The 13406-nt window shown below is 40.3% G+C and overlaps 1 protein-coding gene across 2 annotated transcripts in view; it reads left to right on the top strand.

Moving 5' to 3' along the window:
* LOC306970243 (seizure protein 6 homolog) overlaps positions 1–13406 on the top strand; it is an 84643-nt gene that overhangs the window by 37333 nt on the left and 33904 nt on the right. For both annotated transcript variants that reach the window (XM_079566131.1, XM_079566130.1), the window contains exons 2-3: positions 6398–7066; positions 8668–8789. In XM_079566131.1, coding sequence (XP_079422257.1) covers positions 6398–7066; positions 8668–8789 — 791 coding nt within the window. The remainder of the gene's footprint in view (positions 1–6397; positions 7067–8667; positions 8790–13406) is intronic.

Raw genomic sequence — 13406 nt, 5'->3', positions numbered from 1 at the left:
CTAGTTCTCTGCTCTCACTCCACACTTCTCCCACTCAATATTCAGACTCCAGGCAAGCAGCTGGCTGCACTGGAGCTGACCAACAGATTGAGAACATACAATGCACACATGGTACCTTTACTTGGACGTGCCTGGATAATGCCTTTCATTCAGATAACTATGAATGCACAGTGCAATACTGCGATCAAGACCAGAGAGGAAGAGACCAAGTAGTCAGATTTTGGATTTTTCATTTACTTTTGGTTGGTGGCTGACTGTTTCCAAGCCTTTACCACCATAATACATAATAAACAATAAAGAGCATTTGTGAGAGTACCGTAAGTTTGATTCTTGTGAGTAAGACATTTGGCTGAGGGCGCGCTTATAGTCCAAGGACACTTTGCACGCAGACACTCTCCTGTTGTGTGAAAGAAGGGGTTCTTCTACCTGCTTTAAACCCTCCCGTTACACTCTTCATTTCCTCTGGTAGTGAGATGTGTCAACTGTGCTTAGCGTGCCTTTAAAACACAGCTTTGGCGTCTCTTGTTGTGACAGAATAAGGCTACAAGGAAGCGTTTCTGCTCTATCTCAGAACATCAAAAGGTCTTTGAATTGCTCATGTCGCCCAGGAAGATAAATAGGGTGTTGTTGCTTCTGCCAGTAAAGTGTAGAAGCACGTGTCAATGCTGTCAGCCCACCACAGGCTTTGTAACCAAATTGTTTACTTTTTTTTTTCCTGATCAAGCTTTCAGCAGTGGGCTGAATGCCACAAAACTGCACCGGATCAGCATTTTTCTCCTATTTGAATGTTTTATGAGGCTTTTCTGGCAGCGTGTTATGTTTTTACACTCATTCAGACAATATTTGTTATTAAAATTTAAATGTATGCTCTCCGCTGTGAAATCCTTGCGGAATCAATAAAGACAAAGTCAGTTTTCCAGAGCGAGCGTTTGGCCTCGGGCGAACCGACTTAACAAGCTCTTTCATATGCAAGAAAGAGTGCATTAAATCAATACGCCCCAATCAGCTGGTGGCTGCAGAATAAGTAAGTGTTATTTAATTCAGTAAATCGTAAAAAAAAACATAACAAGTGCAAACATGATTAGGCGGCAGTATCCAATTAAAGAAGCTTCCCTATAAAGCAATTTAAAGAAATGCATTCATAATTGATTGGTTTGTGGTGTTGTGATTCCAGTGAGATATCTATAGAGATATCTATCTTATCGCTGTCACTGAGGCATTTGACCTGATCTTAAGCGAGTACACCCAATAAACCGATATGCAAGAACCTCCATCAATAAGTTATTTTTAGGGCTGGGCAATAAATCAAATTAATTCGATTAATTCATGCTTTTGAAAACAGACAATGTGGAAACAGGCTAAATCGTAAACTGGCGTCCGTCACTCCATGCCCCACTCACGTTCGGTGTGTGGTCAATTTAGCAACGTCTCAGACCACTCCACTGCGACTGGAAAACTGGAAAACTTTCTGACCATGATTGCTCCTTTACAAAGGCCGTCTGTTGTGTTTTCGGAGGGCGTGATGGAGGGGTTTTTTTTGCTAATAAAGTTTGTTTTCCTCTGCTCTTCTCTCACCCTGAGTGGAGACATGCTTAACTCCACCCCCCTTTTCCCCTTCCAGCTGTCTCCATAGAGACGGCTGTCAATCACAGCAGAGCTCAAGGCATGTGGACGATAAAAGCAAAACGCTTTTGAAAAGTCCATGGCTTAGTTTGAAGTTTTATCGTTTTGAGAGCCGACAAGCCATATTTAAAACTTTAAAATTGTATATTATCAATCTAAATTAGGGCCCGACCGATATGGATTTTTTGAGTCCGATACTGAAACGTATATGAAGATATATAGGCCAATATTTTAAATAATTGAATTTGTGTTTTTTTTAACTTTCAAATAGTCCATAGTTGAACATTTGTTTTTATAGTAAAGGTTTCAATCATAGAAGTATATCTGATAGAGGTCGACCGATGTGGGTTTTTCTTTTTGGGGGATTTTGATTGGCTGATGCCGATCTGCACCGCTGATATTTTTGGCTGATATATTTTTTTAAATGTCTTGGGTATAATTCTCTGTATGAAGCATATAAATGTGTTAGTGTTGAACTGTGACAGCAGGGGGCGCTGTATGTTCATGTTAAGTAGGTACGTCAGTAAGTAAGTCAAAAATCAGTTGATTCGAATAGGTCTCTATCTCTTATGGTATCGAAATTATACACAACTTCAACAAAAGAGAATACAAACTTGTGGCTGATTTTCACTGCAATGTTTCTCTGCTCCCCTGAGGCCTAAGAAATTGTGTGAGGGCTCTTTTTAAAGCCCAGACTGGGTTTCCAGTGCAAAAAAAAAACAAGTCTCTTATCACTTTCGGTCCCGGATATATTTGCCAATATTGAAAATGTCGATACATCGGCCAGCTGATATATCGGTCAGGCCCTAATCTAATTATAAATGAGAAATTGAAATCGACTGATATCGTAATCGTCCTTACTGAGTAAAAATAGTTCTTTTACATATAAATTCCAGCTCCCGCAAATGCACACTGACGTTGCGTCCTTGGGCAAGACACTTCACCAACCTTGCCTCCAGCATCTGCGTACACTGGTGTATGAATGAGAGTGTGAATGGGTGACTGGTTCCTTACTGTAAAGCGCTTTGGGCCTGATGAAGGTAGAAAAGAACTATATAAGTTTAAAGTGCAATAATGTAGCATCCTGATGTGAAGTTACAGACTTTCTATTTCTATTCCTTACTCTTCGCTCCTTTATTGTTACATTCCTGAATCTATGAAAACAACGTCTTCTTTCAACATTGCACAAACTCATATTTTGTGCTCGTGTTAAGCCTCCTCTGGTTGAAATGCTATAGACGTTCTAAATCCATCGTCGGCTATGAGCTTCTCTTGGCTCCACTCGCTGAAGAGAGTAACAGCTCCACTTCTTCAAATTGACACAGGTTGCATTAATGCTGTCCAATATGTCTCTCTCCTTTCTTCCCTGAGGGGTGTTAAATTTTATTAAATGAACAATGGGTTTAAAAGGGGCAAAGCTACTCAACCAGAAACAATAGAGTTCTTTTATCACATCCACATTAAGCACTTCTCTATAAAAACATCTCAAATAAATCTTTCGACTTGCTCCTCCGGGCTTTTGCTCCTCCTTTATCCTTCTGAATAACTGGAGCTAATAGAAGCAGTCGCCGGAGAATCTCCCAGTCATTCTTTCCCTGTGTCAACAACATCCTTTCATCTCAGAGCATCAAAAGTGCGCTGGCAGCTTTTCTGCCTCATTAAGACAACCTGTCACCCAGAATGCAAGCTAATTAACGTGTCAAAACAGACGCCATTGTTTCATGTCGACATGTGTTCGCCGACGCGACCAGAGCAGGATAATTCCCAGCCCCTCAATTTTGTTAATATTTACTACATGCGCAAACTGTAGGTTCATTTTCTAAGGGCGATATCGGACTTTTATAATGTGTGTGGTATTGAGAAGAGGAAAAAAAAAAGTCACATATCCCTATAAAACTTTATAAACAAGTCTAAAATCTTTGTAGATACCTAATGGTGTGTACGTCGCAGCCAGCTTTCCAATATTTGATCGTTTTCAAAGACACCTGCCCCATCAAAGGCAGTCACAGCAAAAGGAGGTCCCATTTGCTCATACTCGCAACCCAATTATTTAGGGATTTGCAGCGATGGGATGAGGAATCCTCCAGGTTTTTTACTGGGCAGTGGGCATAAAGAAAATGTAGTGGATAATAAGGTAAATATGAATATTTTGACCAGAGTGCTATCATTAAGCTGCAAAATAGTTTTCCGTGGAGAAGAACTTAATGCTGTGGATTTGAGCGACAAACGAGAGAGATCTTTTTAGAATCCTATTATACACCAATCCACAAACACTATTATTCTCCAGTCATTTTAAACAGCATGTTTTTTGTATAATGTTGCCTGCAATATAATAGGCCTCTGAAGCAATTTGCATAATGCGTGTTCCCATTGCTAAAGGTACAGTATATTTGAGCTATTAGTTTATATCATTATTTTATTGTATAGTAAAATTGATGCATCTATTATTCATATGTGAAGTGATTCTTAGCATCTGAAAAAGCCCTTTATGTAGGATTGATGCTTTATTGTTACTGCTATTAAACTAAATAACCTAGTTGACAAACCTACAGTATATCTGCAACTAAAACACTCTCATTCTTCATTTGTTGTGGTTCAGTGCATTTTTTTTGAATCTCCACACTGAACTCTGACCCCGGTCCCTGTGTGTATGTGTGAAAGCTGACTGTAGTCGGTCTGCTCACCCCACACTGTCTTTCATAGAAGCAGAAACATGAAAAGCACCTTTACAGCTCTTCATCCTACAGTGTTTCTGCTCTCGAAGGTTACACTGCCTGCAGCGTGTGATTGTGGAACTGTCTTTGATAATATATTGGTGTTCTGCAAGCCTCTAACCAGCTCCACCAGCACATCCACACACTGTCACTCCTAATAGGCTCTGGATTGCTCCTCAACATTGAACATTACATTGTATAATCACATTGCAAAACAGAATATATTTATGTTGAGGTATAAGCATTCTTTACTTTTACTTTGGTGACCTGAATATGACAGCCCGTAGTTTGTGACTCGCTAAAGCGTCTCTCCTAATACCATCTGTTATACCTTCCCCAAAGACACACATCACAAGTGAGCCTATTAAAATAGCAACAATACATGTGAGGGGAAATTATGCAGGAGCCCAGCCTCTCACCTCATTAAGGATCGTTTCTGTAGATTATCTGTGGCCATACTTGATGATTCTATAATGAAACTGTCAAAAAGACGTACTGTGCTTCAGCACTGCGCTTTGTTTTGTCTTTGAAACTTACTGACTGGTAAATTTCTGCCTAAGGGCAGAGACACATTTAATTTCACAAATTGTATCAAACAATGCATGCCACAGCTGCTGGAATGGTTTAACCTTATCTTTGGGCAAGATACTATCATGAGGAAATCTGGTTTCTGAATCTGGATCAGACTTTGATCGTATATTGTAATGGATGATTGCTTAATCATAGGTAAGTAGGGCTGTGCAATTAATCAAAATTTCTATTACGATTTTGATTATTACACTAAACAATTACAAAAATAGCATAATCAAAACACTTTTTTTTTGTTTATTTAAAAAAATATGTATTTAATTATTCATAAAGATAAACAAAGAAAAACAAACAATACGTAACAATTTCAACAGTTACAATACATTTGACAAACTAGCACCAAGCCAGGATTACAAAACAACACAACATACAGTAGACAAAAGTCTTGACTAGACAGACAACACAGCACTTGAGCACAATGCATTCCAAAAAAACAAAAAAAACAAAAAAAAACTAGTGATGACGATGTTTGAAGTTATTATAGAAAAAAAATCCATCTAAAGCAAACTTGCATTATTTCTTACCGCTGGGATTATTTTCCCTTCACATTCACGTGCTATGGCTTTTGCCTGATATTAAAACAAACAGCGCTGTGTGATGATGTCATCAGGCCGTGCTGCTCAGTTTGCTTGTGCAGGTGTGAGGGCTGGCCAGCAGGGGACAGGTGTGAAACAGAGACCTCTCCTCAATCAAGACATACTTGAATGACAATATTCAGTATTCAATATTCAGTATAGTTTTTTGATTAATAAATAAATGAAATAAAGATAGACTTTATTTTAAAATAATTGTGATTTAAATTATGACTAAAATAATTGTGGTTATTATTTTTCAATAATCAAGCAGCCCTACATAGAAGTACTGTATGTCTATGGCTTTAATACATGTCTTCAGAGAGATGTTGGAAGTTAATATTGTTGCCTTCTCAGGAGATTCAGTATTCTGAAATACAGAATGTGTTGCAAAAGTCGAAGTGTTGTAGCTCATTAGAGTTGGTTTACTAGTGTTTTTCTCTGTAAGACTGATTTAAAAATGGAAATCGAACAGATTTGATTTTCTTTTTTTCTGACTCTATAATGCTGTGCTTTCCAATTGCTAAAACTTTCAGTAATACTCACATTTATTTTAGCATGAACCTTCATAATAAAAAATATACTAATTAACCACATCGAGTCAGCAGGCAGAAATGAACGTGAAGTTGCACTAGCCACAACAAAATAATAAAGAATATTCAAGGCAAACAGATCTGCAGTGACTTATTAAAATGAATCTTGTTTTTGTTTTCAAACTGATTTAAAAAAAACTTTGCAATTTGACAACGCATTCTCAAACTCTACACATTAAAAATGACCCAAAATAAATTAATGAAAACGTGTGACACAGCTTTTAGTCTTTTGGATTATGGCTGACGACAGGAGCAACAATTATGAAGTGGAAATTCTAACCCAGCTGTATCGTCTTTGCGTTTGCAGGCGTCGAGAGCAGAACAGCGGAGCCTCACAGGGACTTGTTCACGCACACGCCCACTGAGGACAGAGAGAGTGAGATCCGCCCGGTCACCACTGCTCCCCCGGGACACATCCCTAACCACCAGCCCGTCCTGAAGGGCATGCTCCACCACCAACACCTGCTCACCAGAGACTTCCAGGGAGATCAGCATTACTTCCGGAGGGACGGATCTGTGGCGGCGTATCCCACAGTTCCGAGGGTCTTGCATGAGGCAGATATCCACGACTCCATTACTCAGCTTGTGCCCCACGAAGATGCCCCTCCATTTTCGGACATCGCCACAAGAGCCACCCCAGCCGCCACCTCGCCTCTAACAACATTCACCACTTCCACTCCCAGACCGCCTTTATCCCTGCATCAAACTAAAGCAACATCGGACAAGGAGAGGAAACTGGTCCCAACCACAGACGCCCTCACCACTCAAGTGACGCCTCATAGTAGCAACAATCAAAACGATCCACAAAGAAATAGTCCAGAAGCAAGCCCCGCGTCTTTCCCAACGTGGACTGAAAAAGCAGAAGGAAGAGGGAATGAAAATAAAAGCAGCACTGACAATTTCACTTCAGCGACCGGCTTTGGAAGTGGCCTTGTGAAGTCCACAGCCACCACTATCACCACCATGCAAACATCTGGTAGGCATGCAGGCTTTTCATCTCGTTTTTTCAAAGATACAGCAATCCAACTTCATTCCACTGGTGGTTTTGAACAGGGAGTTCGATGGAGTGCGTATTATTTGGATAAAAGCATTGTGATTCATGCCTCTGATTGATCTATGTTAAAATGTTTGCTTAAGGCTTGTGGTGTAGTTATTGAGGTAAAGTAAGTACGTTTAAAAAATTGTATTAGGGAGTAGGATGGAACAAATAATACCATAGGTAGCAGATTTTTTTGTTGCATCGGTATCGCTTTAGATCAAGGTGTGCTCATTAAGTATCAATAAGCATTAGTAATTATTTTAGGGTTAGGGTAAGGGTTAAGGTTAGGGTTAGGTTAAGAGTTGGCTATGAATAAGCGTATTATTAATGGCTTATTAGTATGTTAACAGATAAAAGTATATTAAGCAATGTGTTAATACTTTACAAGCATATTATTAATGCTTAATACTTAACGAGCACACCTTAATATAAAGCGTTACCCCTTTTGGAAGTGTTTTTCCCTTTTTTTTTGGATAGCTTTTTTGCCGTGTTTTTGTCACTTTTTCAAGCCCATTTTTATCATCACTCTTTAGGTGTTTTTGTCGCTTTTTTATTGTGTTATTGTTGCTTTTCCGGCACGTTTTTAGACTTTGGTAATGCCGAACTGGAGATAATGCGTTCAGTTCATGAGGGGGGTAAGAGGTTAAGAGCTCTTGTTCACCTTTAATTTTTGGAAAGAGCAGTTTTCATCCTGTACATAGAGGGCTGGGTACTATTTAAAAAGTTAAGTTCCTTCTGATACAAAAAAAATATTTGGTTTTGAGAACTGGTACCAGATAGAAGTATTTTTCTCAGTATTTTTCTCATTTGATGTCTAGTGGTTTCCCTAGACTTCACTATAGAAAGCTGCTTCGTTGTCGAGGCAACAATTGTATGCATAATAAAGGGAAATCACACATAATGATGCAAGAACATAACAGGTTTCATTCTGGTTCTAGATAATGAGAAATGCAATAAAAGCATTGTTCCGATACTGTTATGCATTTAAGTTAAAAAATATGTATATGCAAATATACATAACCTAAATTACAGTTATGAATTTAGGATGCCCCCAAAACCCTGTGGTCCCATGTGCAGCTGTACTGACACTCTGCCTCGGAATATGTCAAAATTGAACTATATTTGTGTTGTAGCAGACTTGTTGGTTTTATTTCACCGCCTGTTATTTTTACCAAAACTGAGCCCGCCAAAAAAACTTCCACAGAACCCCGGGAGGCTTGAACATGAAAAAGCAGGTCACTGTTGGACTTGTGTTCATTTCAGCTGCCTCACACCAACTATTCATCGCTCCATGCGCCATAACAGAGCTGGCCGCGTGTCAAAAACAATCACATTTTTCGCTGATGCGTCCCAGCCGTCCTCTCCGTAGGGGGAGTGGTCGCGGAGAGAGCTGCAGGCCCCAGATGATCTGCGTCAGAAAAGGGAATGTGCAGAGATAGTTAGAGGGTTAGACGGTCCGCGGAGACACAGGTGGGCTGTCAGAGAGATCACTGGTCCGGGAAAAAGGGAATAACTCATATCTTTACTGTCTCCTACAGAAGCGTGCAGCATGAATTTCACTGACCCCGAGGGTAATATCGAAATCCGGCAGCCGCTTGACCCTGGAGTGGAGTGCAACTACTTCGTGACTGTCTACTTGGGATACGGCATCGAGGTTCAGGTGAGACCTAAAGTCAACTATGGATCAACACTTAATTAGCAATTCCCCAAATTAAGATCCTTCCATATGCAAACATGCAATCAACCAAGGTATCCTGGGTGCGGCTTAAAGCAGAACTCAGTAACTCGTGCCCCTAAAGGCCATAAGCGCCACTGCAGGTGTCGTAGCATGTTGTGTTTTTTTTACTCATTAATTGTCCATGAGAGTAAATACTACGCTGACAGAAAAGACAAAGGGAGAGAGGGATATTGTACATCCAATTACACAATGGAGATAATTTTTTTCACTCAAACTCTGCTGTAGATACTGTTTAAGTGGCGCTAGCCCACAGTTAGCTTTGCCCATTAGCCTGTTAGCTTCTTCATCGTGATTCCATTAGTGTGTATTGGTGGCTCCGACCCTGTGGTAGGGAAAGTTGCAATTGTGGTTTTCTGGCCAGAGACACCGTGGGAGATGAAAGGGGATGATTGGGGGAATCATCCCAGCAACACTTGTATTACCCCCTACGAAAAGGACTACAAAAAGGATTTTTTAAGGTAAACAACTTACTGAGTGCTTCTTTAAAGCTCATCTTAGTAACTAACTTTTGCATGATTTGTTTTTTTGTTTCTTATATCTACAGTTTTATTTTTAGACGCAGAAATCCAGGGCCAAGTGCGTAGACAGGGGGCATTCACTGGCTGACTGTTTACCCGCTAAGTCCTAACAAAAGGTTATAAAAAACGCAACTGTCAGGTTTTGTGTGCGTGCTCTCCCAGCATTTGCAATTCCTCAAACGCCTCATTTAGCACTGGAGACTTGCAGAATGTGCGAGCTTTGTCTTGCTGCCTCTGGAGGGCCCAGATAAGTCTTGACAGAGTATATATTTGAGCATGTATTATTTTTTTTTTACACTCTGGGCGCCCTTTGAGAAACTTAGGCATATCTCAAAACCACTTCTAACCACAAGCGCTCCTAGATGCTCATGCCCCGTCACGCGCAGATTTATGTTTGCTTGCAAGTTTACCAAAAGATGCACAAATTGACATTTTATCAATCAGGGGCTGATGAATCCAAACGCCATGCGGAGTGAACAGATGGAACCATACAAAAAGACTGAGAGGGTTGTTTCTGGCCAGCGCGTAAACTGTCTGGAGACTGCAGTCAATCAGAGCCTCTCATCAGCAGCGTTTTTGAAGCCGCGTTTCTCTCAAGTTTTCAGGTCGTGGAACTGATGAAAGGAGTGAGATCACAACCGGCGATATAATGCTCAGAAGTTATTATGCAAGCGGGGTGATTTTTCTCTTTGCTTGCCCCTATGGTTGTCATGCAGTTTCAAGTGGCTGACGTTGTTAGTCACAAGTCCTTAAATGACTCGGATTGACACCCATATAGCAGTAAGAAGGGTGCAAAGCATAGTCTAACTCTCTTGGGCCTCAAAGTCACCAATTAGGCATTTCTGATATGCAGTCTGGCATCTAATTTCCGTCGGGTTTTAAAATCCACACTTAGGTCTGAGTCCACAATATAAACCTGTTCCGCGAGCATCTATTGTGAACTACATCCTGACATTCCCTGTGATATTTTAACTGTGCTGAGTAAACTGCTTGTTCTCCACACTCGGAAGAGCTGTGGGAGGGACAAGACGCGCAAGACCATGTACTTGTTTTGGCAGCCGGCCTCTATAATGGAAGGGAGTCATCATTACAGTCGACAGGCCGGCAGTTTTGAGGGAGGAGGAGAGGAGAAATTAGGCAAAGGGAAGCGCTCAAGGGCAGACGCGGTGACTAATAATAAGCACTTCTTTGTGATACGTACCGATAGTTCAGCGGGGGAAAAAAAACATAATGCTAGATATTTCCCGCCACTTTCAATATAGTGAGTCATCGACATTTAAAGATACGTCAGCTGGCGCCAAGTGATAAATGAGTTGGACCTTTTCGGGTTTTTTGTCAATACGCCTTTCTGTGCTCTGGCAGCTCGCGGCAGGATCGGGAAAGAAAAAATGCGAATTGTGCCACACCAGACAACATTTAATGCTGCGCCCCATCTGCTGATTCTGGACGCATTGGTGAAATAGCTCAATAATTATCTCGAGGCATTTGCAGAATATGCTGTAAATATTACAATCATCATACTTTTTCACTATGGCAGCAGGTCTTAGGTCAGTCAGTCTTTCCGTAAGTTTAAATTGCTGCAGTAAATATGATACAATTTATACATAAAGTAGTAAAACATGGTGCATTCCTGACCAAGATTCCGGCACACAATATACCCCTAGTATTATACAGTATTACACGCCCCCTTTATAATTTCAAATGAATGTATTGTTCTCTCCCTTTATACCTGAATGTCCTTTTTCTTCACATAATACAAGCGCCTTCAGAAGAAGAATCTTGTGACTTTCCGACTTGTGATTTTTGAGGCAGCCGTACTTTTGACTGACAGTGCGGGTGTCTAATTTCTTCTCCTAAATCCCTTTCCCTCCCCCCACTGTCGACTTGAAATAAGGTTTTAGTAGAGGACAGATGGAGGTTTTCTAGAACTGGGCTGTGGCATTAAAGCGCTTAAAATCTGTTTTGGAGGGTTTTTTTTTTTTATTTGATCAAATAAATCCGATGGGTTAGCTAGCTATCAGCTCTTTCCAGGCCATCTGTCCTCCCTTGATTTGTCTGTCTCCTCTGCTTCCTGATCTACCTGCCCCCGTGTCTTCAGGACATACCCCACTCAGGCATTACGCCCACACTCTCGCTCGCCAAGGCCGTTTTCTATGCATTTTCTCAAAAAAGAATGCACTTTGTGGATTCGTTCTAAGGAGAAAGTGCCCAGGTATAGCCAATTCCTCTTTCTTTTCTGATAGATTTAAATGACTATCCTGCAAGGCATTATAGCATGGATTCAGAGGGCAGCACCATTAAGGACCTTTTCTTCATTTCTTGGTCCAACCAAGGTGAATGTACATTCAAGAGAGGACTCACATGTAGACTTTCTATCATAGAAAATATTAATTTATATATATATATATATAAAAAGAAAGCCTGGCAGTAATGAAATGGACCATTTCTTGTAATACAACAATACCAAAAATATTTTCTAGTCTCAAGAGCCAACTGTTGCCTCTCACTAAAGACTTGTGAACAATGTAATACGGAACAGAACTCTATTGGCTCTTTTTTACAGTTTTTGTTACCGTTATATTTATAAAACTGTTGCGTCGGCAGTGGTGCAATACACACTAGAATCACGATGAAGAAGCTAACAGGCTAACGGGCAAAGCTAACAGCGAAAAAAATATCTCCATTGTGTCATTGAGTTGTGGCACAATGTACAATATCCCTCTCTCCCTTTGTCTTTTCTGTCAGCGTAGCATTTACCCTCATGGACAATTAGTGAGTAAAGAAAAAGCAACATGCTACGACGCCTGCAGTGGCGCTTATGGCCTCTAGGGGCATGAGTTACTTCGTTCTGGTTTAAGCTGTTTTTTTTCTCTGTGCACTTAAAACTGAATCTTAATTTCAAAATTTCAAAATATGCGTTACAAAGCTAATTACTATACGCACAGTTAGATATAGTTTTTTAGATATTGTTCAGCCTTACATTGCATAGTTTTCAAAATGAAATGCGTTAGGAAAGTCTGGAGTGAGTTTGGAACTACAGCAATAATTTTAAATCTCTGCACTCCGTTTCTCACTTTCACTGTTTGTCAGCAAAAAACAAAACAAATAAAATAAATTGACCTCTTCCCCCAAGTCTCCAAAAAGCAGAGGAGCTAATGAACCACAGGTTGACACAGTAATGAGCTGTACAAGAGGAGGATGAGCTGTTCCTACGGCTCATCACTGAAATGCTGTGGAAGGCTCTGGGTGTGTTGAAGGATGCTAACTGTTTATAGCTTACCTTGACTCCGGGTTAAGGATGGGTCTTTGATGTTGCCTGTGTGACCGCGCTCCTCAGCCTTCAGTCGATAGGCATGTTAATAAGCAGGGCCAATACTTGACACACCGTCTCCTCTCAGCGCTGCCTCAATTACTCTATCGATCCACACGCTCTCATTTTAATTCCACTGTTTCTCACAAAAGAGGCCAAATGCACCTGGCACTGACCCCTCCTGAGCGATAGGAGAGGGGATTAGAAGTGCTTTGTTGGTGTTCAGCGACTAGCAACAAAAATCACCTCCAAAACTCCGCTCCTTGTATAAAGTTTAATTTGAAACCCAATGGACAGATTTACTCCTGCACATCAAGCAGGTCGTAGGTTCAATTCCCGAGTTTGTCACCAACAATTTACAATCAATGTGCCATATCTCTCTGGGTATTCTGGCTCCATCTCTGTAAAAAGGAGAGGCAATTAATCTAAATGTGTGCTCCAGATTTTATGAATACATGTCAATTCAAGGACGTTGAATGGTGTTACCGATGCAAACTATCTTTCATCTCTTTTTTAAATCATTTCAAAGCAAACTCAAATTTTGATTTGTGAGTTAAACAAACTTTGTCAATTGGCAAGTTTAGGCAAAATAACTGAAGTAAAGTATTTGAAAGTTTTTTGTCGCCAAATCTTTTAAAGATATATAATTATCTTTTAGAACTTTTACTGTTATTCATGTTATTGTTTTGCCAACTTACAAAAGTGTGGCAT

The sequence above is a fragment of the Gobius niger genome (assembly GCF_951799975.1).
Source record: "Gobius niger genome assembly, chromosome: 11".
NCBI lineage: Eukaryota > Metazoa > Chordata > Actinopteri > Gobiiformes > Gobiidae > Gobius > Gobius niger.
This window is presented reverse-complemented; position numbering and strand designations above follow the sequence as displayed.